The sequence below is a fragment of the Schistocerca cancellata genome, chromosome 1 (genome assembly GCF_023864275.1).
Source record: "Schistocerca cancellata isolate TAMUIC-IGC-003103 chromosome 1, iqSchCanc2.1, whole genome shotgun sequence".
In the NCBI taxonomy this organism is placed as follows: domain Eukaryota; kingdom Metazoa; phylum Arthropoda; class Insecta; order Orthoptera; family Acrididae; genus Schistocerca; species Schistocerca cancellata.
The window spans coordinates 256,881,105-256,907,763 of NC_064626.1; the positions used below are offsets into that span (position 1 = coordinate 256,881,105).

General features: G+C 39.1%; 1 protein-coding gene across 1 annotated transcript in view; it reads left to right on the plus strand.

Annotated features, from left to right (window-relative positions):
• Positions 1 to 26,659, plus strand: part of LOC126170759 (WD repeat-containing protein 76-like) — a 185,287-nt gene that overhangs the window by 134,026 nt on the left and 24,602 nt on the right. Inside the window, exons 9-11 of the mRNA XM_049920750.1 lie at positions 20 to 155; positions 9,341 to 9,528; positions 19,450 to 19,568. Of these exons, the coding sequence (XP_049776707.1) occupies positions 20 to 155; positions 9,341 to 9,528; positions 19,450 to 19,568 (443 nt within the window). The remainder of the gene's footprint in view (positions 1 to 19; positions 156 to 9,340; positions 9,529 to 19,449; positions 19,569 to 26,659) is intronic.

Genomic DNA, 26,659 nt, shown 5'->3' on the forward strand with positions numbered 1-26,659 from the left:
ATTTGTCTTTGATTCACAGGCTCAGGGGAAGTAGGAGTATTTGACCAAAGAGAAGGAAAGCTGTCTTACATGTACAAATGTCATGAGAGGTCTGTGAGAACTGTGCAGCATCATCCAGTCGCTGAAAATTATTTTGTCACAGGCTCAGGACTTGGGTAAGTGTTATTTGTCATTAGAATATTAGTAATATTGCATTTATGCGATAAAGCAATGAGGAAATTGAGGGAATCAAAAGTATTTTAATGAAGTGCTTGCAGCATTACACAGTAATAGTTCAGTGATAACAGTATTTGCTGCCCAGAAGCCCTTATTGACTTACATTGCAGAATTTTTTTTTCAAAACACATTAGTACAGATTATTTCCATATAAAGACTTCTTAATCTTAATGGCTCATGAACTTCCTCCTCCCACCCATCCTACCTTCTTCGTTCTGTCTCCTTTTGGAGAATGCAGATGATGCTGAAAGATATTTATGGCCATAAAATTAATAAAAATAGACAGGTTTCTTTCTTACCATCCTCTTGTGCACTACCAGAAGTTTTCTTTAGATTCATTGTTTGATAAGAGGCTTAAAGGTTTTTAAATGAAGTTATTCTGCTTTAGGCTGTCAAAATATTATTTGTTGTGATTACAGTTTTGCCACATCGTCATTGTCAAGTATTGTGGGACATTGTAACCCACTTAATAACATGAAACTGTGACGTGCTGGAACATAGTTTCCACCAGTGTAAAAGCAAATGCATTTGGTGGTATAAATTTATCTGCTTTTCCATACACCATGCTAGCACATGTTAGAAAGATGGTGTGGGGAACAGTGGATAAATTTACACCATCACATGCATTCGCTTGTACATTGCTGGGAACTATGTTCCAACTTGCCACAGCTTTGTTATTGAGTGGGTTACAACAGCCGACAATGCTTGACACTGACCATGTGTTAAAATTGCAATTACAACAAATAATATTTTAACTGCCTAAAGTGGAATGACTTCATTCAAAAATTTCGTGTGTATCCAGTCCTCATCAAAATTCTAGCCATAAGTGTCGGAAATATTTGCTGTGCTGCTGGACTGAATTTGGGTTTGTTTTCTTTGTGCTAAACAGCAGGCCCGTTAAAATCTGTTGCTTAAAAGAATGGGACGAGTTCTCATTGATTCCCTAATACGGACTATATTGGGATGGTGTGTAAGTTAGTTGTGTTTTCTCATAAGTTGAGTAAACACAACATGTACACGTAACAGAGGCTTCAGTCATCAGTAATACATTCTCCTTCACTATGTACAACAGTCCGCCGATGGTGTGGTAACTTCTTAGTTTTGCACTGTAGAAATCGTGTTGTTTTTAGGTGAAGAACTCCTTGAGCCATGTTCTGAACACATTTTCATCCAAATAGGAAGTTTCTTGAAGATTGTTTGATAGAGAGTGGAAAAGGTGAAAATCTGAAGGCGCAAGATCAGGTGAATAAGGTGCATGCGGAACTACTCCCCAACCCAATCCCTGTATAGTGCTTTTTGTCTGTCTAATAGAATGCGAGCAGGCATTGTCGTGGAGTAGGATCACTTCTCACAGTCTTCCTGGTTATTGTTCTTGGATTGTGTCAGCAAGACATCTCATTTGTTGACAGTAAATGTCAGCAGTGATGGTAACAGCTTGAGGAAGCAATTCATAGTACACCACACTGTCGCTGTTCCACCAGATGCATTACATTATGTTTTGTGGATGTGGGCAAGTCTTTCTATGGGGAATTGCCTCTTTGTTTGGACACAACCATTCCTTTCTTTTCCTTATGTTAGCATAAACACACCATTTCTTGTCACCAGTAACATACAGAATAGGAATGGTCAGTGTTCCTCACAACCCAATTGATGACGAGCAAGCAGAGATGCACATATGACCACCTGTTGATTTTTGTGATTTTATCTTACATGTGGTACCCATACACCTGATTCTTGAACCTTCCCTGTTGTATGCGAATGTTGAATGATGGTGGCATGATCGCAGTTCATCACTTTTGCTAGTTCTCGAGTACATTGACATGGATCATTGTGGATTACTGCGTTTAAACCATCTTCATCAAACCCCAAAGGTCTTTCTGAATGTGTAGAATCACTGTGTCAAAACAATCCTCCTCAAAATGAGAAAACCATTTTCTTGCCATTCTCTGTCCAGTGGCATTATCCCCATACATATCACAAATATTTGTGGCTGTGTCCGCTGCTGTCACCCTTCAATTGAACTTGAACAGAGGAATGTGTCAGAAATTTTGAAATTTCTCCATTTGGCACTTTTTAGCATTCACAGTTCAACTCATTATCTCCAAATGACAAAAGATGTTTATATTCAAATAGCAGCAGTGAACCACAGATAAAAAAATGACAGTCAATAAGTAAGCCCGTAGCAACTGTAATACCAACCACCATACAAAAAGTGCTATAAACTTACTCGCCAACCTAATATGTGTGTGATGAAGGGCTAAATATTGTACATGTGTTCAGCGGTGCTTCTGAGTATGGTGTGTGAGTAATTGATATGCCTTTACTGTTTACTGATAAGAAGGATCGTAACAGTTGTCACCAATTGATATGCTTTGCTTGCCATAGTAGAATATGTAATTCCAAAATTGCTTCCTCCATTATATGAGGTATGATATACACTCAATGGGTGGAGGACAAATTTGTAGTAATCTGTAGTCAGTGTGATGTGGGGACTTAACGGAGAAGTATCTTTTTTAACCTTATTAGTACTTTGTACCCATATTTCAACTCAGACTGCAAGTCTATTACTCTGCAACAGTTTTCAACTAATTGCCACCATCATGGACACACTTTTCAAAAGCTGCAAATGTCAGCACTAATCTGTCAAGATGATGAATCATTTTAGCACCTGAAACATTAGAGATAACTGACTTAAAGATTCCACATAGTTACCAATATTAACATGCATACTTGATGTAAACTTCTCTCTGAAGTAACAAAACCTTGTCTTGAAGATACAGGGAAATCAGATATGAAAGTCCCAAGTAACACACTACTGGAGTCTAATGTATGGAAAGAGTCCTAATTTAGAGCAATATAGAGTGAGCTGGAAAGAGGCTACTGTTTGAATGATGTCAACTTTTCAGAAACCCAGTCAGTACAAAATATATCATCATTTTAAATGTTAGAACTTTCCAGTGACATGTTAAGAATTTTTGCAAGTTTTTGGTGGTTACGTAGTGGCTCTTGCATCAGATTTGGAACTGCAGTGCTGACTGGAATATCAGAGATTGCTTACAACACATTCATGCAACAAACCCAAAGTATTGCTCTAGTTAGTGGCATCCATACCATTTAGAAGCAAAAACAGATACTGAACATATGCAAAGGAATCACTAACGGTCACACATTTGTTTGAACCATGAGAGAGCACCACAAAAATGGTAAAAAATCTGAACTGGCAGAGGCATGAAGATTAGATGTCAACTACCCATGAGAGCCTACTTGGAATCTAGAAATATACTGCAGCTCCCTACAGACTGCTGCTGTAGTTATCATGAAGATGAAGATCAGTGCAATTACTGTGCACACAAAGGCATTTAAGCAATCAGTTCCCATGTGTTGTATACTCTGGTCAATTGGAAATAAACCCTTACATATGGTTCAGATAGTAGTACCCCTGCCATTCACTGCAGTGTTTTATAGAGTATAAGTGTAGGGACCATGGTGGTGGGGGCTACTTCTCTTTGCAGCTCTCTGTTCACTCTGCACCTTTACGGTGTTCTCTGGCAAATTAAACGTTGTGCACCACACTTAATTACAGGCTTTATAAATTTCTTGTAACATTGTTGGGTAGTGTCTTGAAATGGAATGTAGTAATTGATAATGCAGTTCTCCTATTTCATTCATGTTTTAGTTAAGTTAAGACAAGACATAATATCCTCATCACCACGACCATCACGAGTTTCCTGCTATATTTGCAAGTCCTTATCTCCATTTCATGCGATCAATTGCTTCTTTCTTAATGCTGCCATGTATCACATCTATTATCCGAAATCTCTTCCATGCACCCTTCTAAGTCTCTTTTTATAATCCCCTCCTCCATTCTTAATGTATGTCCAAACCAGTATTCTTTCCAACTTTTGTCTTCCTCAGTTGCATATAATATTATGGTATATTGATAATTTTTACTTATGGACCGTATGACAGCAATTTATTATCAGCAATTCCATACTTAGGAACAGACTTAGTCCAATGAGTGTGGGGAGGATTTGCTGTTGATAACGCAACATGAAATCGATTCTTTAAATTTCATTTTGTATTACCATTTATTATTGCAGCTATGGCAGCAATTCATTTATTGTTCCTTCATCAAACTGAATAAAACACAATTTTAGTGCCATATGTGTTTCACAGGAATGGGGGAAAGAAATACAGTAGAAGAAGAATGGGTAGCTCTGAGGGATGAAGTAGTGAAGGCAGCAGAGGATCAAGTAGGTAAAAAGACGAGGGGTAGTAGAAATCCTTGGGTAACAGAAGAATTTAATTGATGAAAGGAGAAAATATAAAAATGCAGTAAATGAAGCAGGCAAAAAGGAATACAAACGTCTCAAAAATGAGATTGACAGGAAGTGCAAAATGGCTAAGCAGGCATGGCTAGAGGACAAATGTAAGGATATAGAGGCTTATCTCACTAGGGGTAAGATAGATACAGCCTACAGGAAAATTAGAGAGACCTTTGGAGCAAAGAGAGCCACTTTCATGAATATCAAGAGCTCAGATGGAAACCCAGTTCTAAGCAAAGAGGGGAAAGCAGAAAGGTGGAAGGAGTATATAGAGGGTGTATACAAGGGTGATGTACTTGAGGACAGTATTATGGAAATGGAAGAGGATGTAGATGAAAATGAAATGGGAGATACGATACTGCGTGACGAGTTTGACAGAGCACTGAAAGACCTGAGTCGAAACAAGGCCTCGGGAGTAGACAACATTCCATTAGAACTACTGACGGCCTTGGGAGAGCCAGTCATGACAAAACTCTACCACCTGGTGAGCATGACGTATGAGACAGGCAAAATACCCTCAGACTTCAAGAAGAATATAATAATTCCAATCCCAAAGAAATCAGGTGCTGACAGATGTGAAAATTACCGAACTATCAGTTTAATAAGTCACAGCTGCAAAATACTAATGCGAATTATTTACAAACGAATGGAAAAACTGGTAGAAGCCGACCTCGGGGAAGATCAGTTTGGATTCCGTAGAAATGTTGGAACTGACCTAACGACTTATCTTAGAAGAAAGATTAAGGAAAGGCAAACCTACATTTCTAGCATTTGTAGACTTAGAGAAAGCTTTTGACAATGTTGACTGGAATACTCTCTTTCAAATTCTAAGGTGGTAGGGGTAAAATACAGGGAGCGAAAGGCTATTTACAATCTGTACAGAAACCAGATGGCAGTTATAAGAGTCGAGGGACATGAAAGGGAAGCAGTGGTTGGGAAGGGAGTGAGACAGGGTTGTAGCCTCTCCCTGATGTTATTCAATCTGTATATTGAGCAAGCAGTAAAGGAAACAAAAGAAAAATTCAGAGTAGGGTATTAAAATCCATGGAGAAGAAATAAAAACTCGGTTCGCCGATGACATTGTAATTCTGTCAGACAGCAAAGGACTTGGAAGAGCAGTTGAACAGAATGGACAGTGTCTTCAAAGGAGGATATAAGGTGAACATCAACAAAAGCAAAACAAGGATAATGGAATGTAGTCGTATTAAGTCGGGTGATGCTCACGGAGTTAGATTAGGAAATGAGACACTTGAAGTAGTAAAGGAGTTTTGCTATTTGGGGAGCAAAATAACTGATGATGGTCGAAGTAGAGAGGATATAAAATGTCGACTGGCAATGGCAAGGAGAGCATTTCTGAAGAAGGGAAATTTGTTAACATCAAGTATCGATTTTAAGTGTCAGGTAGTCATTTCTGGAAGTATTTGTATGGAGTGTAGCTATGTATGGAAGTGAAACATGGACGATAAATAGTTTGGACAAGAAGAGAATAGAAGCTTTCGAAATGAGGTGCTACAGAAGAATGTTGAAGATTAGGTGGGTAGATAATGTAACTAATGAGGAGGTATTGAATAGGATTGGGGATAAGAGAAGTTTGTGGCACAACTATCACAAATTTAGCATTGGAGGGCAGCGTGGAGGTTAAAAATCATAGAGAGTGACCAAGAGATTAATACACTAAGAAGATTCAGAAGGATGTAGGTTGCAGTAGGTACTGGGAGATGAAGGAGCTTGCACAGGATAGATTAGCATGGAGAGCTGCATCAAACCAGTCTCAGGACTGAAGACCACAACAAGCAACAATGTGTTTCACCTTTATTTTCTGCAAGGCACCATCAGTGGCAGGTGCAACAGGAGCATAATATGTAAGAAATTGTTCACGCAACCTGCCACTGATGATGCCTTGGTGAAAATAAAGGCGAAACATGTATGGCACTAAAATTGTGTTATATTCAGTTACTGTCCGACGGCCAAGTAAAAATTATCAATATACCGTAACAGTATCAATTCCTTCTTTTTATTACATCCAGTAATTGTCTTTGTTCTCCCACTCTTCTGGGTACCTCTTCACTTTTCACTCTAGCCATCCAACTTATTGTTTCCATGTTCTGCTACGTCCAAATTTTAGAAGCCCCCCTTGTTGCTCTGTCTTTCTTCCTGTTTCCACGTTCCAGCATCATACAAGAGGACACTCCATACAAAACATTTTATTAGCCTTTTTCTTAAATCTTTGTCCATATTACTGCAGATTATTCTCCTTTTCTTGTAAAATGCCTCTTTAACCATTACAGGCTTCCCCAGGGGAGATAACTCAACTGAAAATCATATTCAAGACTCAACTGACTGAGAATTGTTAAGATCAGAAAATTATGGCGCGTGGAGGCACTTGAATGGCAGTGCATGTGAATGACATGTTTTCCATATCTGTGCAGGGAATTTTGCAGTAGTAGGAAAGTTTATACTTCTCAATTTGCCTCTTTTGGCATAATTTTAATGATACGATACATATTATCATCTGCTTAACTTTGAAGTGCTATCATTGAAGCAACTGTACATAGTGGTGGTGCCATGCTTCGTAGGACAGAGAGAGAAATAACAATACACAAAGTCAAATGGCTGAAAGCTGACAAGATAACTGAAACACAAGCTCTTTTAGAACAAGGGTGGGTCTAGCTAAACTGTTGGATGAAAATGTATCTTTGCACAGTAATAAACTTATTCTGCTTGATCACTACTTTTACAGGAGGTTAGTAAATGACTGATCAGTTTTCAGAAAATAATTTTTTACCACCATGTATGTAATGTAATTATTGATATATTGGCACATTTAAAAGATCAGAAAATCATATTAGGTTTGAAACTTCCTGGCAGATTAAAACTGTGTGCCCGACCGAGACTCGAACTCGGGACCTTTGCCTTTCGCGGGCAAGTGCTCTACCACCTGAGCTACCGAAGCACGACTCACGCCCGGTACTCACAGCTTTACTTCTGCCAGTACCTCGTCTCCTACCTTCCAAACTTTACAGAAGCTCTCCTGCGAACCTTGCAGAACTGGCACTCCTGAAAGAAAGGATATTGCGGAGACATGGCTTAGCCACAGCCTGGGGGATGTTTCCAGAATGAGATTTTCACTCTGCAGCGGAGTGTGCGCTGATATGAAACTTCCTGGCAGATTAAAACTGTGTGCCCGACCGAGACTCGAACTCGGGACCTTTGCCTTTCGCGGGCAAGTGCTCTACCAACTGAGCTACCGAAGCACGACTCACGCCCGGTACTCACAGCTTTACTTCTGCCAGTACCTCGTCTCCTACCTTCCAAACTTTACAGAAGCTCTCCTTCTGTAAAGTTTGGAAGGTAGGAGACGAGGTACTGGCAGAAGTAAAGCTGTGAGTACCGGGCGTGAGTCGTGCTTCGGTAGCTCAGTTGGTAGAGCACTTGCCCGCGAAAGGCAAAGGTCCCGAGTTCGAGTCTCGGTCGGGCACACAGTTTTAATCTGCCAGGAAGTTTCATATCAGCGCACACTCCGCTGCAGAGTGAAAATCTCATTCTGGAAACATCCCCCAGGCTGTGGCTAAGCCATGTCTCCGCAATATCCTTTCTTTCAGGAGTGTTAGTTCTGCATGGTTCGCAGGAGAGCTTCTGTAAAGTTTGGAAGGTAGGAGACGAGGTACTGGCAGAAGTAAAGCTGTGAGTACCGGGCGTGAGTCGTGCTTCGGTAGCTCAGTTGGTAGAGCACTTGCCCGCGAAAGGCAAAGGTCCCGAGTTCGAGTCTCGGTCGGGCACACAGTTTTAATCTGCCAGGAAGTTTCATATCAGCGCACACTCCGCTGCAGAGTGAAAATCTCATTCTGGAAACATCCCCCAGGCTGTGGCTAAGCCATGTCTCCGCAATATCCTTTCTTTCAGGAGTGTTAGTTCTGCATGGTTCGCAGGAGAGCTTCTGTAAAGTTTGGAAGGTAGGAGACGAGGTACTGGCAGAAGTAAAGCTGTGAGTACCGGGCGTGAGTCGTGCTTCGGTAGCTCAGTTGGTAGAGCACTTGCCCGCGAAAGGCAAAGGTCCCGAGTTCGAGTCTCGGTCGGGCACACAGTTTTAATCTGCCAGGAAGTTTCATATCAGCGCACACTCCGCTGCAGAGTGAAAATCTCATTCTGGCATATTAGGTTTTGCATTTATATTATTTTATCACATGTACAGGTACAGAGATGGGTACAGGGACAGGTACAGGTACAGCCAGCTTTAGAGACCAGCAGAAGCTGTTGAGTAAAGAAACAAAATATGTTAACAATCACATACATGTAGATCATGATGTGCACTTCCACATAGCATGCAGAGAATATGGGAGAGTGGTGGGAGTAGTGATTTTCTCTACACTAAGCATTTACATGTTGCATTTGTGGATACCTGTATTATTATTATTTGTTTCTTTTATTCAATTGTTACTGAGCAATTGAGAAACGGATTGTAAATGGATTATGCTACTTACAACCAGCTATTACTTGTAGGCACTGTAGGACTCCTGGCACTGTAAACATGTTACATTTAGAATTATACCTCTTGTTGAATAGAAATGAAGAATGTCAACTGAAAGAACAACAAAGCATGGCCTGTCAGATTACTTCAGCGGTTTTTCAGTCAAGAATTTATTAACTTTTTTGTATGATAGGAGATTTTATTAACTGTTTCGTATGGTTGGTTTTCCTGCAGAAATGCATTGGATTTGTGTGAGACCTATTTTTTTTATTTATAAGATTATTTAGTAATTGCTTAATTGCTGTGTCTTCCTTCCTTGAATTGTTTATAGGGAAGCACGAATATGGGACTTAAGAGATAGCCGGAAATCCAAGCCCAAGCCACTGACAGATCTGAAGCATCCAAAAACTTTAACAGGATGCTTCTTCTCTCCAGCTGGAAACTATTTGTTAACTACATGCAATGATGATAGGCTTAGAGCATATGACACAACAAAGTTTCGATCTGAGGTCCCAAAAGGTAAATGTTACATTGCTTTTACTGCTTTACATGTTTAATTATTCATTGCATCATGATATCTTAAACCAAAGGTGTGTAAGAATTGTGTTTGTGTTAGACAACAACTTTTATGTTACCTAGGTTTATAATTATTGTGAAAATCGTTGTAGACTGGTGTAAGCATTAAGTAACCCCATGTTTAACCTAACACTGGTACAAAATCACTATCGAGCTGTCACAATGACATGCTTGTGACACACTGGCCATTGCTGCTATGCCAGTCTCAAGTTTTATCAGAGGACTGTGTACTGACTTGTGATATGAAGCCTGAAGTATTTTCTAAAATTGCTCAGCTATTACAGAAACAGTTCTGTATGTGTTAGGCGATAATTTGTCCAGGATGTGATGTGGTAGAGAAATCCATATTGTGATCAGGCTTTAGGTCTGGTATTTAAATTTAAATTCCCTTACATTTGTCAAACCACTGATGTATGGCCACTGTTTTATGAATTGTGTTTGTCATTGAAAATAAAAAGTTCATATAAATGCCATGCCATAAAAAGTTCATATGTTCATATGGGAAGAAGAATGGGTAGCTTTGAGGGATGAAGTAGTGAAGGCAGCAGAGGATCAAGTAGGTAAAAAGACGAGGGCTAGTAGAAATCCTTGGGTAACAGAAGAAATATTGAATTTAATTGATGAAAGGAGAAAATATAAAAATGCAGTAAATGAAGCAGGCAAAAAGGAATACAAACGTCTCAAAAATGAGATTGACAGGAAGTGCAAAATGGCTAAGCAAGGATGGCTAGAGGACAAATGTAAGGATGTAGAGGCTTATCTCACTAGGGGTAAGATAGATACTGCCTACAGGAAAATTAAAGAGACCTTTGGAGATAAGATAACCACTTGTATGAACATCAAGAGCTCAGATGGAAACCCAGTTCTAAGCAAAGAAGGGAAAGCAGAAAGGTGGAAGGAGTATATAGAGGGTGTATACAAGGGTGATGTACTTGAGGACAATATTATGGAAATGGAAGAGGATGTAGATAAAGATAAAATGGGAGATACGATACTGCGTGAAGAGTTTGACAGAGCACTGAAAGACCTGAGTCGAAACAAGGCCCCCGGAGTAGACAACATTCCATTGGAACTACTGACGGCCTTGGGAGAGCCAGTCCTGACAAAACTCTACCATCTGGTGAGCAAGATGTATAAACAGGCGAAATACCCTCAGACTTCAAGAAGAATATAGTAATTCCAATCCCAAAGAAATCAGGTGTTGACAGATGCGAAAATTACCGAACAATCAGATTAATAAGCCACAGCTGCAAAATACTAACACGAATTCTTTACAGACGAATGGAAAAACTAGTAGAAGCTGACCTCGGGGATGATCAGTTTGGATTCCGTAGAAATGTTGGAACACGTTAGGCAGTACTGACCTTACGACTTATCTTAGAAGAAAGATTAAGGAAAGGCAAACCTACGTTTCTAGCATTTGTAGACTTAGAGAAAGCTTTTGACAATGTTGACTGGAATACTCTCTTTCAAATTCTAAAGGTGGCAGGGGTAAAATACAGGGAGCGAAAGGCTATTTACAATTTGTACAGAAACCAGATGGCAGTTATGAGTCGAGGGGCATGAAAAGGAAGCAGTGGTTGGGAAGGGAGTGAGACAGGGTTGTAGCCTATCCCCGACGTTATTCAATCTGTATATTGAGCAAGCAGTGAAGGAAACAAAAGAAAAATTTGGAGTAGGAATTAAAATCCATGGTGATGACATTGTAATTCTGTCGGAGACAGCAAAGGACTTGGAAGAGCAGTTGAACGGAATGGATGGTGTCTTGAAGGGAGGATATAAGATGAACATCAACAAAAGCAAAACGAGGATAATGGAATGTAGTCGAATTAAGTCGGGTGATGTTGAGGGTATTAGATTAGGAAATGAGACACTTAAAAGTTGTAAAGAAGTTTTGCTATTTGGGGAGCAAAATAACTGATGATGGTCGAAGTAGAGAGGATATAAAATGTAGACTGGCAATGGGAAGGAAAGCGTTTCTGAAGAAGAGAAATTTGCTAACATCGAGTATAGATTTAAGTGTCAGGAAGTCGTTTCTGAAAGTATTTGTATGGAGTGTAGCCATGTATGGAAGTGAAACATGGACGGTAAATAGTTTGGACAAGAAGAGAATAGAAGCTTACAATATGTGATGCTACAGAAGAATGCTGAAGATTAGATGGGTAGACCACATAACTAATGAGGAAGTATTGAATAGGATTGGGGAGAAGAGAAGTTAGTGGCACAACTTGACCAGAAGAAGGGATCAGTTGGTAGGACATGTTCTGAGGCATCAAGGGATCACCAATTTAGTATTGTAGGGCAGCATGGAGGGTAAAAATCGTAGGGGGAGACCAAGAGATGAATACACTAAGCAGATTCAGAAGGATGTAGGTTGCAGTAGGTACTGGGAGATGAAGAATCTTGCACAGGATAGAATAGCATGGAGAGCTGCATCAAACCAGTCTCAGGACTGAAGACCACAACAACAACAACAACAACAACAACATGTTTTTGCACAATATGGGTGACAGACTATTGTCTTTTGTTCCCTTAACATACTTAGTCAAAGGAACAGAATCACAAAAAAGGGCCTTCGCCATAATTCTTTCTACACCAAGTTTCACTGTGGCAGTGATACGTTATGACAAAGCGATTTCAATTTCTTCTGCATGATGTGGACTGACACTGTATGAAATATGATTCCATAGAGCTCATGAAATTGTGGTATTTAGGTTATACACAGTCATTTGCCATTAGTCAAACTGGAGACTGGTCAGTTGATTGCACGAGGTTAGGATTACGTAGAGATGTCTGTGGCAATGGGCTCGAACAAACATTTTTGCCTATCTTAGTTAAAGTTGTCATTTTATACTTCTTTAGTATTTCGGTTCCACTAACTCAGTATCAAACATGGTACATGAAAAGTGTTAGACTGAATGATCAGTGTGCAGGCACTAGTAATCACACTTCGACACTCGCAGATTTTAAATTGTTAATTTCCACTGCGATCCGTGTACTGTAATTTCACGAGATTATCTGGCAATGAATGACGAATAGCTTCTCTTATCATTATAGGAAATTTACTAAGTAATGCAGCCAAAACCATAACAAAAATTTTCATTTTTAGAACTTGTTGATCCAGAGCTCTCTTGATATATTTTTAAAAAGAGTGGAAAAAGCTTCTAAGAAGCAGTGAGGAAACTGTTAAACATTTTTTTAAAAAAGTGCAAGAGCCTGGAGATTTTTAAATTCTTTTTTTTTTCTGTTCTATTGATTCCAGATCAAATCATTACTACTTGAAGTGGGCGCACACTATTTTGGGTGATTGTACTACCAGGAACGGTAGTAGCTAATATCTCAATTTTTTTTATTTTGTTTGTTGGTGTTGAGATTTTGTTAAAATTGAAATGTCAGAAGATGATGATTTTCAGATGGTGATGTAAGAACTATTAGCAATAGGTTATTAGTTTATACAGGGTTGGGCAAATAAGTGACCTGGAGAACAGTTACAGGGTACAAAGAAGTACAGCAGAGGAAGGGAAATACAGTACTAACCCAACTAAAGCAGATGTTGAAAGTGACGACTGTTCATTTCTTGGAACTTCTGGGCACTGATGAGCAAGTTGCTGAAGCTGGATCGCTGGAATTGCTGCAGTCTCATCTGAAAAGTTATCCTTGAGTTATTGAGACTTAGACTCCCCACACAATGTAATCGCACACTGACACATTAGGTGACCTAGTGGCCAGCTGAGGCTGCAACCAGACTGACCTCTGTTAACAGCTCTGTCATTTCTAAAGATTGTGTAAATGTGCTCCCAAGGTTTGGCCTACTGTATGGGCGGTTCATCAATCCTGTTGGAAGTAACTGTAGGGTAGGTCTTTCCCTCCTCCGTTAATGCTACCCCCAAGTGGCTTCAGAATGTTGTCAATGTAATGCACCAAAGTCAGCATCTGATGAAAAAATGTGGGACGAGTAAATGTGGCATGCAGACACTGCATACTAAATCCCAATTGTCTCATCATGCAATAGCGTTTCGTGGAAGTTGTGAAGATTCTCCACTCCCCAGAACCTGTGATTATGAGAGCTGACTTAACCACTCAGGTGAAACAAGGCTTCAGACACAAAAAACAAATCCATATCCGAGGCATTCCTTGTTATCTCAGTGAACAGCCACCCACAAAACTGGAGGCACTGAGAAGCATCTGCTGGTTTTAATGCATGAGCAACAGACACTCGGTAGGGATGCATGTGCAGGTTCAAGTGGAGTATTCGTCCGCATGATCAATGTGATATGCCTGTCTCTTGCAACAGTGTTGGGTTGATGTAGTAGGACTTCATGGAAAAGATTGTAACTTTATGGTTTTCTCTCCTGTGACAATCTGCACAAGTTAAAACTTGGTAAATTGCATTCTACATGTCCATATATACTCTGCAAGCCACCATATGGTGAATGGCAGAGGATCACATGTAGTGAAGAAATGTGAATTACAGTTCATGATTTTCACTCTTTGATACCTCAATTACAATCTATTTATGTAATTACAGTATTTTCACCAGACAAATATGTGTGGTGTGTTATTAAATTTGTTCCATTATTGATTTTAGCTTGCAGTTATTTTCATGTACTTTCGAAGTGCTTAGATTATGACTTGGAAATAGAACTGAGTAACTTATATGTCAGATAGTTAATCTGAACATATTTGCACCTATTGTTAACTGTAAGTCACAGCATCATCTGTAGACTGTTCTGTCTGAAACCAGATCTATGTGTTTTCTTCTGGCCCTGCGTACGTAGAATAACTGACATATTTCATTTTTTAAAAATTTGGCCCACTTTGTAAAGTACTGTTTTTCACAATGGTGCTCAGGACAGACACAGGTATTGTCAAACTCTGTTCAAATTCAAAGTGTGTTCCACAGTGAACTTCAGTTCTTTTGAGAATCTTGACCTTCTTTTTCATCTAAAAGGTTTTCCTGTCTCATTTGGTAACACCTGAATTTTCCATCCTAAAATGTTGACAGAAGGCACTCAACAACTTCAAAGAAACAACTAATGGCTTACTTCACTCACTTCAAACAAGGCTAGTATCACACTACTTGATGCTCACAATAAACTCTTGGCATGGTAGTTGCCAGAGTATCTGTGTCATTTAAAATCGACTCACCTGTGTTGTAGCAACAGTTTTGTCAGCACTGCCAACATACAAATCTTAAACAAAACTTATGTGTATTATCAGGTTATAAATACTGGGAAGTAGATGTCCACTGCATATGGTCTTAATCATAGGATGAAGTTAACGCTGAAACAATATGGCTATGGTAATGTGAGTAACTACGTAAGGTGTGGTACACAGTATTGAAAGAAAGTTTGCAGTGACAAGAAACAAATGAATGTTCCTCTGAAGTCATACTTTCTTGAGACTTTCGTAGAAACAATTGTTACCATCGGCCACCACACCAAATAGAGGTTTGCAGTGGCAGGAGAAAAATGTTGAATTATTCCAACTTTTACTGATTGTGATCTGCTGAGTAGAACATCCATGTGTCAAAGTTAACCACATGTTTCTAAACAATACTTTAAGTCCAAAGCAATGCCAGTAGCATTTTATGTCAATTGTGCCAGTTTTTTTTTCCTCTCCATAAACAATTGTTTCATAAAACATAAATTGGGGAGAAATAAGTACATTTTTGTAAACCCTCATCACCAGTTTTGTAAGGCCTTGTCGCTACTGCTAGGGGGGAGCAAAATTGTCACTGTTGTTAAGGTAGGCTGAGCTTGTGAAACGGCTGTTGGTGCAGTACACCACTAAGACAATTTCTCTGTGCCACTATTCCACAGCTATGCCCCAGGATCAACTAACAGGATAGGAGAACAAAGGTTCTACAACACTGCATCAAATTAGTAACAAAGTCACACAAATGAGTTAAAAAGGTTTACTTATCTTTGTGGCTTGTTGAATAATGAAGTGCGCAACACTGCATGTAATATAACAAAAAAGGCCAAAGTGGAAATAATCATAAGTAAACTTCACAGTATATAGCAAATGTAATTTACAACTACTGTCTGTCTATTTCTAAGACTGCACTATATGAAGTTTCCTGTCTAAGTCAGCCCTGGGTGGTGATCTGTAACCAAGTAGGCGAGAGCTGCTCTTCTGTCTGCCGAGAAGGCTTCTGTCCATTGTTGTCCAGTCAAAGGTGGATTGTACTTGGCTGAGGCGAAGTCAACATCGTCATCTTCAACACTGCCCATGGTGCTGGTGGATCTCGTGCAAGTGGCGAGTTTCTAAGGCACTTGCACCAGAATGCATCTTTTCCCTGTGGTGCTTTTGCCCTGGCTGTGTCTTGTTCGGACAACACACATTAACACAAAAACATTAACACAAAAACAGGAGCGAATTTACATTGCAAATATTGGAAATTTGACGGGAGTGATAAAAAATGTTACAGGCAGAAGTAAAACATTACGGGGACATAAAAGGGGTGTTATACTACAAATCCAGTTCCCATTTATATTTAACATTTGCAAACTATTGCTGGGTTCTCTATTGCTCTTACAAAAGTTTGTTAAAATGCTGAAGTATGGAAATGGAGATGCTGATCTTCATCACATCCCAGGTGCGGTTACATGTGATAGTCAGTGCTTGAACAGTGATTTGAAATGTCACTTGATAAAAGGGTGAGATATGTCAGTGTCTCACCTCTATCTTCATTCTGTTTGTAAGTGCCAGTGAAAAGCCATTTGCATAGTCTAGCTTTGTTTGTGGCTCTAAGCTCATCCTGTTTCTGCAGTGTCATGTCTGCCTTAGGTGCCATCCAAGCAGCATCACATGAAACAACTACTGCCAGATAAACACCTGTTATTAAAAGTGTTTATGTGGCAATATGTCACTTCATTCATGCTATTGGCAACTTGGCTTCGGAGCTCTGTTGCTACGCTGCATGTGCTTGTGTGTTCACTGTATATGAGTATTGTATGTTGGTGAAGAGAACAGTGATCATCACCGCTGTTGTCGTCTGCAGCTCGTGATCTAGTGGCTAGTATTGCTGCCTCTGGATTACAGGGTCCCAGGTTTGATTCCTGATGTGGTTGGGGATTTTTCTCTGTCTGGGAACTGTGTGTTTGTGTTGCCCTTATTATTTCATAATCATCATCGTCATTCGTGACAATGGCTAGATTGAACTGCGCAAAAAATTGGACTGTGTAATAATGGGAAATTTGTATGCGCACAGTTGAGCACCCTCCAAACCAATCATCGTCATCATCATCATTGGTATGACAGTGTTTTGTGAGCCTTGGCCTTCTGTAGAAGATTATTCTATTCTGTCCTGTTTCTCCAATTAAGAGTTCCAACCTTCATGTCTTCTGTGGTACCTTACTCCTACCTTTGCTTTGGTCATCTGTCTTGGTTCCTGCAATCACTGAGCTGAGTATATTCTTGGTCATTTTGTCGTTGCTCTTGGTACATGCCCCTGTCATTCCTGCCTTTTAATCTTAATGTAGATGACCATGTTTCAGTTATTATATAGGTTACATAATTGATAGTTAAATCTCCTCCTCCACACACCAGTTTTCCTCCACTGGTCCAAGACTATGTCTGATAATCTTTTCTGGATATGTCAAGTTACTTTCCATGAAATTTCTTGAATGTCCATGTTTCAGCACTGTATTGTAGCATTGGCCTCACTAAAATTTTATACATCATAACTTCAGTGTTCCAGAAAACCATCTTAGATTTTTGTCACTGTGGTGGTACTTGTTGGTGGACAGTATTATGTTTTTGAGAGTTAAGGTGACTCAACTAAGAGACACAGTCAAAGGGGTTCACATATGAGGTACATGAATTTCTTCACAACCTTAGATTTTGTCAGAAGAGATGAAATCGTGTCAGCATCACAGACTTCAACAGCAAGCACATGTGGTGTTTCACCAAGTAGCATACAATATTGGCAGAAGTATGATGATTGCAAAACTGTGGTCAAAAAGTAAGGTTTAAATCTCTGAGGAAAGATGTTAGTGGTAGAATAACTGTCAGTGATTTGGACAATTTCCAGAAAATGATGTCGTTGTACTATGTTGGAATTTTACAACCGTGGTAAGTACCCTATAAGCAAAAAGTAACAGACAGTTTACATGACTAGATTGCTTTTACAGGCATCTGCAGTTCGAATGGAAGAATTCTGAAATAATTGGGATGCAGGTACAGAGAATGCAGTGATAGAAGACATATTCTGATGGAGAAATCCGATATTGTAGTAGATAGGGCAACTTTCAGGGGCAAAAAGCACATCAGAAAAGAGTCATCGTACTATTGTTTACCTTCAGGAGACGTGGCTAAATCAAAATCGCACCAGAAAGCACATCTAGCAGGATTCAAAGGGCAATGTCATTGTGAAAGGCAAGGAAACAAACTTGTGTCTTTGTTGCAGGATCATCTAAGCTTACACTTATACCCACCAAATCCAGTAATTTTTGTGAAGAGATGAATAAGTGCCACATGCACCTTTAGAATCAATTTAAACTAGACGGATTATCACCAGAAATGAAGCCAGATGTTGTATGGTGATCACTTATCACTGCCAGTACAAAATGTTGGGCTCTAGTGAAAGAAAATGTTTCATGCTAGAATTGTCTTTTCAGAATGAAAATGGAAAAATGTGCAGACATTGAGTCTTTAGAACTGGACAGTTAAATAGCAATAAATTAAATTTAAAATGCTATATTTCTTGTTCCTTGCCACCCCAAAGCTGTAAACTCTGTTCTCCCTCTCACATCTATTTCCTGTCATTCCTCTCTACCCCCAAAAATTTACCTGTACAAGCCTGAATAGCCATGGGTACACAATGGCTGTGCTGAAAGGTGCTCAGTGTTATATGTGGGAAGCAGAAGATCCAAGCTTTTAGCTTTGTACCTAGGTTTGAAGTAATGTGAAGCTAAGAAATGCTTAAAATGTTCACTTAATCAAAACAGAAATAGATGTATAATTTATCAGATGAGCAGTAATATATTTGATGGCATTACACATTTTATATCACATGAGAACATACTAATTGGGAGGGGCAGCTGTTTCTCTACAGTATTTTCTAAACATTTTCTTTATTTATAGTTTTTACACCCATAATAAATTTTGAAATAAGTCATTGTCCAGTTCTGGCTATAAAATCTTTATTGCGGTGTGCTATCTTCAGATTTTGGTTATTATATTACCTTGGAGCGAGTGCCTCATAATGCGTTGTGTGTACATGTGGCAGATGACATAGTTTGCTGAGCTCGGCTGGGCTCGGCCTGGCATGTGCAGGCGAGACTCATATAACAATGGGGTGAACTGCAAGGCCACCAGTGAGGGAAGAGAATGTCAAGAGGAGTACCTTCTATATTTTTCCCCTCCAGCTGGCACTTCTGTTACTTCCTGATGTAGATGTTTTACTTTCCAGGGAGGCAATGAGATGCAGTGTCAAATACAATGCAGACTGAATATCATTTCCATTAAACATTATTGCACTGACAGCTCCCTCATCGCACTTTCATTGCACGAAATATCAGTTCATGTTAGTGCTATATTTTGTGACATAGGTACAATGGACTTCAGTGTATCTTCTTCTTGCAATACATTTTCTTATCATTTACCCAAAAGATCTGACAGCACCATGCTACTGTACTACTTAAGAACTTGCAGCGTACAGTACGACCTTTCCATGCTGATAAATATCCCTTGACTCGACTGACTAGTGTTAGTCATCCATAGCTTTTCTTATTGTATTGTGTTGGCCCTTCAGTTATTTAACAGTAACTGATTGTTACTGGGGTTATTGTCAGAGAATTTTTAGAGATTTAAAAGTCATTACATGTTGGATAAATCAGTGTTTCTATTCTGTTTCAGTTGTAATGAATATTGCTCACAACAATCACGTTGGAAGATGGCTCACAACATTCAAAGCAAAATGGCACCCTCTGCGTGAAGATGCATTTGTTATCGGCAGCATGATGCATCCAAGACGAGTAAGTAAATATCATAAAATTTGCTGCATTTAGTAGGTTGCCTCAGCAAACAACAAATCACTAAGAAAAGAGCTTCGTATAGTAGTTGCTTACTACTTTTCATGTGTTCCCATTTGTGGTACACTTACACCTATGTCTACTGAATACTCTGCAATTGACAATGAGCAGCGCATAGTAAACACGAACACCTAAATCTTTCTGTATGAGCTCTGATTTATCTTGTTTTATTATAATTATCATTTCTTCTTGTATAGATGCATGTCAATGAGACATTTTCGCATTTGAAGGAGAACATTGGAGTTGGAGATTTCATGAAAAGATCTTACCACATCGAAAGATGCTTTTTTTTTAATGATTGCCATCACAACACAGTTGTTATATCCATAGGGCTGGGAAAAATTAGTTTTACGATAAACGCAAATTCTGCCTCAGAATGTGAAAATGCAAAATTACCTAATAACGCTATTTCTTAGTGAATTGTATCCAGAAGTAGTATTTTATCATAGATAGCTTAAAGTAGCTTTATTTTCTGTTTATTGGTATTGAAAACATAACAACTTTATGTTTACTGGTATTGTACATCATGTGGTGAAGCCCAATTTGAAAAGATACCATGTATTACAACCTGTTTGCAAAATAGAAAGTGCAAAAAAGCAATAACTTACCAATGCACTTGATGCTTTGGTGCCATTCTGTGGATAGTTGAAAGGTCTGTTTAAGGTACACACCAAATAATGCATTGTAGTACTCAGCCGTAAGGCTTAGCACCTAGCATTTAATAAAAAAAGAGAGTGAGTATGTATGTATGTATGTTTGTTTGTTTGATAAAGTTCAAAAGTTGGCATAATGAGTACACTTTCAACGTGGGGAAAGTACCGTATTTACTCGAATCTAAGCCGCACTTTTTTTCCGGTTTTTGTAATCCAAAAAACCGCCTGCGGCTTAGAATCGAGTGCAAAGCAAGCGGAAGTTCTGAAAAATGTTGATAGGTGCCACCACAACTAACTTCTGCCGTCGAATATATGTAGCGCTACACAGGCATCCTTTGTACGCACAAAGATAAATACTGGCGCCAAACCTCTGCGTCAGTAAATAAAATTAAAAAAAAAATTGGAAGAAGAGTTTTTTTTCTCCGCCCGAGTTTCGACCACTGCTTTTTCATACATTATCCAACGAAGTAAATACAAATTCCGTATTGTTCATCTTCAAATTTCAATGTACTACGAAAATCCGACTGGTAATACTGGGATTTTTGTCAATATGGCCAACTCTATGTTCTGAATTTTTTCCTACCTGTGAGAAGAGATGGTTGCTAATAGGAACCTGATGAAATGTGAATCACATGCAGTATTCTCTTCACCATCAGAATAATACGAATATAAACATTTTGCCATGTATTCTTTCGTGTTTGCTTCTATCTCATTTAAATCCTGTCTGCCAAATAAACTACGAAACTAGAGTGAGACAACAGCAAACGCGGAAGAATATACGTATCGTGTCATGTTTATATTCGTATTACTCTGATGCCTAATAGTGATACAGTCAGAAATGAAGCACGGCAACTGACTAGATTTTTAAATCTAAGATGACTAATTTCTGTGCAGAATTTGATGTACTAAAGAAGCGGCCGCAAAGATTTTCAAACGGAGAAAAATTTTCGCCAAACTCTCGTTCAGAACATGTTCTATCATACGCAGTCTATTATTTGGTTCTTGTTGATCATTATCAAAAAAAGCAGCAGTGTAAGTAACAACAAATAGCAGTCTCTTGCCATTGTTTCGCTAATGAGACGATTCCTCTCTTTTTTTTTTTAATTGTAAGCAGCGGTAGCGCGCACAAAAGCAAGCCATGCCGCGAGCAGCGACAGGCCGTAAACACGCACTATCGAATGCGTCAAACAATGCATGACACAGTATAGTAATGCATTTTCAGCTTAGAGTGACTGACGTAAACACCTATAACATAGAAAACGGCACTTATCAGATCAAAGCAAAATAAGCAATCGATTCAAACCAGACGAAGCACGTGAAAAAGGAAGGGTATCCGTATAAATACGGACGGAGCGCCTGACGCATAGCAATGGCTACCTGGTAAAGCTTAACTGCTAAGCTTTCGACTCGAACCAATCTACTGTAGCTGTATCGTCATTCATTCGACCTAAATTGTGTCTCGTATTACAATGGACCAACTTTGTTTCGATTTGGAGGTGCGGCCTAAAACTTTTCTCTCCCCTTCAATTTAGAGTCTCAAATTTCAGGTGCGGCTTAGATTTGGGATTTTTTTCCCCCTTTATTTCGAGTCTCATTTTTCAGGTGCGGCTTAGATTCGAGTGCGGCTTAGATTCGAGTAAATACGGTAAGCTGGTGGTTGTTTTGAAGCATTGTTGCGTCAAATACCGCTTGAGGTCAGGACCGAACTACCTTGTTAACAATACTCTGCCAAGCCGACTCAACAATCAGTTGCAGCGTAGCTGTTAATGAATGCTTTGTGTTGTGCATTGGTCGTGGTTTTCTTTTCGTGTTTGAAATGAAGTGACTAATCTGGTCCATCAGGGATTTTGATTATGACCCTTAAAACACCAGAAGAGTTTGCCGATCCCTGTGATGATATCAGCTCTGCTTTTGCAGAACATGGGTTTAGGCTGCTGCCCTGTGTGAGGAAGCCAGGGCTTGTTTCCTCGCACTGGTCATCTCCTCTCTGGTGGTCAAAATACAAACTTGTTTGTGCTCTTGGTAGGCTACCACTATACAGTGTCCACATTCTATACTATAGTGATCGTGATCGGTAAACAAAATGTGAAATGTTTTTTGACTATGCCAAAATTATTGCTACCGTTGCAGGCTCGAATCCTGCCTCGTACATGGATGTGTGTGATGTCCTTAGGTTAGTTAGGTTTAATTAGTTCTAAGTTCTAGGTGACTGATGACCTCAGAAGTTAAGTTGCATAATGCTCAGAGCCATTTAAACCATTTTTTGAACCAAAATTATTCACATAACTTTTCAATAGTAACTTTTGGTTCATCTTGTATGCTAAGTGCCTTGTCAGTTCTCTGTGTATCATTGTCAAATGTGGATTGCAAGGCTATGAAAGTCCACGAAAGGTAGAAACTAATATTCGCCACATTTTGTGATCATCAAATTGGGTGGGAAAAGATAGATAAAGTGAAGAAAGGACTTAAATCAGACACACATTCAGTTCGTTGGTGGGGAAAATACTGCTACTTTTCAACAGAACAGTTATGTGCTGAAAGCTGAAATACAGCCAAATGAAGAAAACAAAGGCCTTTTCAGTGATAAAGCTGTTGAAGATTTAACAAAAACAAACATTTCTGTCAAAAAATTCCCAATAAGCACTTATTTAATAGTCAGTTTTAGACAAATGAGGCTTTGTCTTCATTCGTGTAGCATGACAAAGTTTTACATTTATGAGTCTAGTCATTTACAGAAAAAAAAGTTAATTTTGACGAATGTTGTTGCGGATTTTGACAAAAATAGTAGGTACATTTATCGATACCTATATACCAATGACACTTTCCTCAGTTTCACAATAATACAAAAGTGAGCTGAGCTTTGAACTTCTTTGAAGTCCACTGTCAGTCCTATCTGGTAAGGATCGCATACCACACAGCAGTACTGAAGCAGATGACGAAACAATGCAGTATAGGCAGTCTCTTTAGTAGATAAGTTGCATCTCTTAAAGCTGTCGGCACACGGACTGTGCATCCTAACGTTGAGCGTGCCAAGTTTCTGACATCAGAGTGTGGAGTCTTTCCGAACGTGCAGAGCAATATCTGGCATGTCAGATATTCTGAGCGTGTGTCTGAGAGTTGACCAGTGAGATGGCACACCACCACCACCTACGTCACAAGCACGCCATCTCCCTTCAGTACAGAGTTGTGAGGCGACATATTGACATTCATTTGAAGCCTATATATGTATATATGCCGTTTCTGAGCACCAGCAAATTGAGAATCACTGGAAAACCCGTTGTTAACTGTGTGATTCGTTCCAATAAAATAATGAGAAACAACATATTCGTGGCAAAATAATTATTGTAACTTGCGTATTATGAGAGTAGGCTATGTGAAGGCAGTGACACACTGAAGATCCATCCAGAACATATTGTTCTTGGTACAATTTGTTATAATTAAATTTCAATTAGTAACCTATCTACGATTATGGTTTTCAGCAAGGGGTAACATAATATGATTATATACAAAAGATGCGATGTTGATTTAGTGTAATAAGTAGCGTCACTGCCCAGTATTGTATTAGTAGTTGGGCAGTGGTTCCCGTCTTGATACTTCCAAATTTTTTTTCCTAACTTTCGCGTTTTTATTAGGTTCTGATACTTTATTATTAGTTTAATATAAATACATACAATAATATTTGATGTTATGTAAATATAAGTTCAACTTTTTTTGAGGGGTGACTTTGTTCGATTGGCTTAATCTACAGGACAGCTTGCGCTACTTGTATAAAGATATTTTGCTCCTTTTTCTTTTACGCTTCGTAATTCACATGTTGCAAAGATTCTGCTACTGGGTAGGAACAGTGATCAAGTAAGACTGACCTTGGGGTTTTACTAAAATGTGGGAATGATGAAATAATGTTTATCTTATGTGGAGAAGTATTCCAAATTTGTAACGCACTTTTATAATCCTGTGTCCTTATTGATTGGACATGGTACTTTCCTTTTTGTGGACGATGGTGGAAATGTGTGTTTTAATAGAGCTAAAGTGGGAATTTTACGTGCGCCTGTTGAGTAAACAGTGTGATTTAGCAACTAGAAATATCCCTCAACTGCCGCTGGAGTGTGTTGCGATCGCGTATAACATGTTGGGGCGCACCTACTGTATGCGCAAGTCACATTGTTTCTGAGCGTTCAGCAGCACATTGAACTTGGCACGCTCAACGTTAACGTTCGACAGCACGGTCCGTGTGCCAACGGCTTAATTGTTCTGCCTATAAAACAGTTTTTGTTTTCTACACAACATTATGTATGTGATCATTCAAATTTGTTATTTGTAATTGTAATTAGTAGGCACTTAATTGGATCAACAGCCTTTAGATTTGAGTGATTCATTGTGTAATCAAAGTTTAACAGATTCCATCCGGCACTCGTGTGGATGACTTCACACTTTTCGTTATTCAGGGTCAGTTGCCACTCTTAGCACCATACTGATATCTTGTCTAAATCATTTTGTAGTTGGTTTTGATCGTCTGATGACATTACTAGATGTAAATGACAGCATAATGCGCAAACAATCTAGTATAGCTGCTCACTTTGTCTCCTAAATCATTTATATAGATTAGAAGCAGCAGATGGCCTATAACACTTTCTTGGGCATCTCCAGACACAATCTCCGTTGTACTCGATAACTTTGTGTCATTAGGTACGAATTGTGGCCTTTCTGACAGGAAGTCATGAATTCAATCGTGCAGCTGAGACGGTACTTCGTAGTCAAGCAGTTTGATTAGAAGCTGCTTGTGAAGAACAGTATAAAGAGCCTTTCGGAATCCTAGAAATACTGAATCAATTTGTGATCCCCTGTCGATAGCACTCATTACTTGTGAGAATGCTGCAAATTGACATCAGGGGTATGGGTCTGAAATTTATCGGTTTATTCCTACTTCCTTTCTTCAGTATTGGTGTGACTGTGCAATTGTCCAGTCTGTAAGTATGGACACTTCGTTGAGTGAGCTATTGTAAATGATTAATTAGTAAGGAGCTATTATATCTGCATACTGTGAAAGGAATGTAATTGATGTACAATCTGGACCAGAGGTTGCCTTTATTAAGTGACTGAAGCTGCTTTGCTACATCAAGGATACCTCATGTTGGCGGCAGTTGTTCATTCCAATTCTTCAATATTTACTTTATCTTCCTTAGGAAACTAATTCTGAAAACCATATTTAGTAACTGTGCTTTAGTGGCACTGTCATTAATAACATTACCATCCCTATTGCACAGAGAGGGTATTGATTGTGCATTGCTGCTGGTGTACTTAACATACAACCAGAAAGTTCACACTAAATTTTAAGCTGCTGTAAAACGTAGCCATTCTTGAGGATTTTGCATTCTTTTAAATTTGGCATACTTTTTGTCTCTGCTGCAACAGTGTGCTAACATGTTTTGTGTACCAATGGGGTCATTACTGTGTCTCGTTAATTTATTTGGTATAAATCTCTTCAGTGCTGTCAATAATGTTTCTTTGAATTTAAACCATGTTCCTTTACGCTTAAATATGAGAAAGAATAGGTGTTGTTTCCTGGGAAGGCATGAAGCAGACTTCTTATCTGCTTTTCGAAATAGATGTATTTTGTGTTTATTTTTGGTGAATTTGAATGTTACATTATCAGGGTGCAAACCCGGGAATTTTTTCATCCGGGAGAAAATCAGGAAAAACCCGGGATATTTTTAGAATTCCGGGAATTTTTCATTGTTTTAGTTTTCAGTTAAATTTTTGTAATTTTGACTGGTAAGAACCAATACTCTAACAAAGCATATTACTGTATCCCGCTACTGCAGAATAATACTTCAACAATTAAACATAAACGAGAGAAAAAAAATGAAAATAACTTAAATGCGTCATATACAACAATGACACACAGTGCTCATGAAAGCTTCTGCCAATTGAAAATGTGTCAAAGGCTTTAGGAAGACTATGCAGTGCTTCATAACAACAAATTGCCTGCAATGAGCGTGAAGTCACAACTGTTTACATTCGATTTGTTTTAGCAGTTACACGCGGGCTCGTGCGCATGCGCAGTTGAGTCACGTTAGAGTAGTGATTCTTCCGCTTCTGGCTACATCAATGTGGCTGTTGGCTGTGCAAGCAGTCACAGCAAGCAGCTAGATGCTAACGGGAAAAGAGGAGCGCCAAATTCATATTCTTGAGGAAAAAAACCGGTTTCACAAAGTGCCTAGCGTCCAGCACACGTTTGTCTAGCGATTATTCACGATTTTGAAACGCTTCCCTGTTGGGTTTTGAACATTTTTGAACACATCATAAGTTGACTTTTGAATGCATGCATAGTGTACGTGATGTCTCTGTCAGGAGAATCCTTGTCGCATCTAGAAATAAACT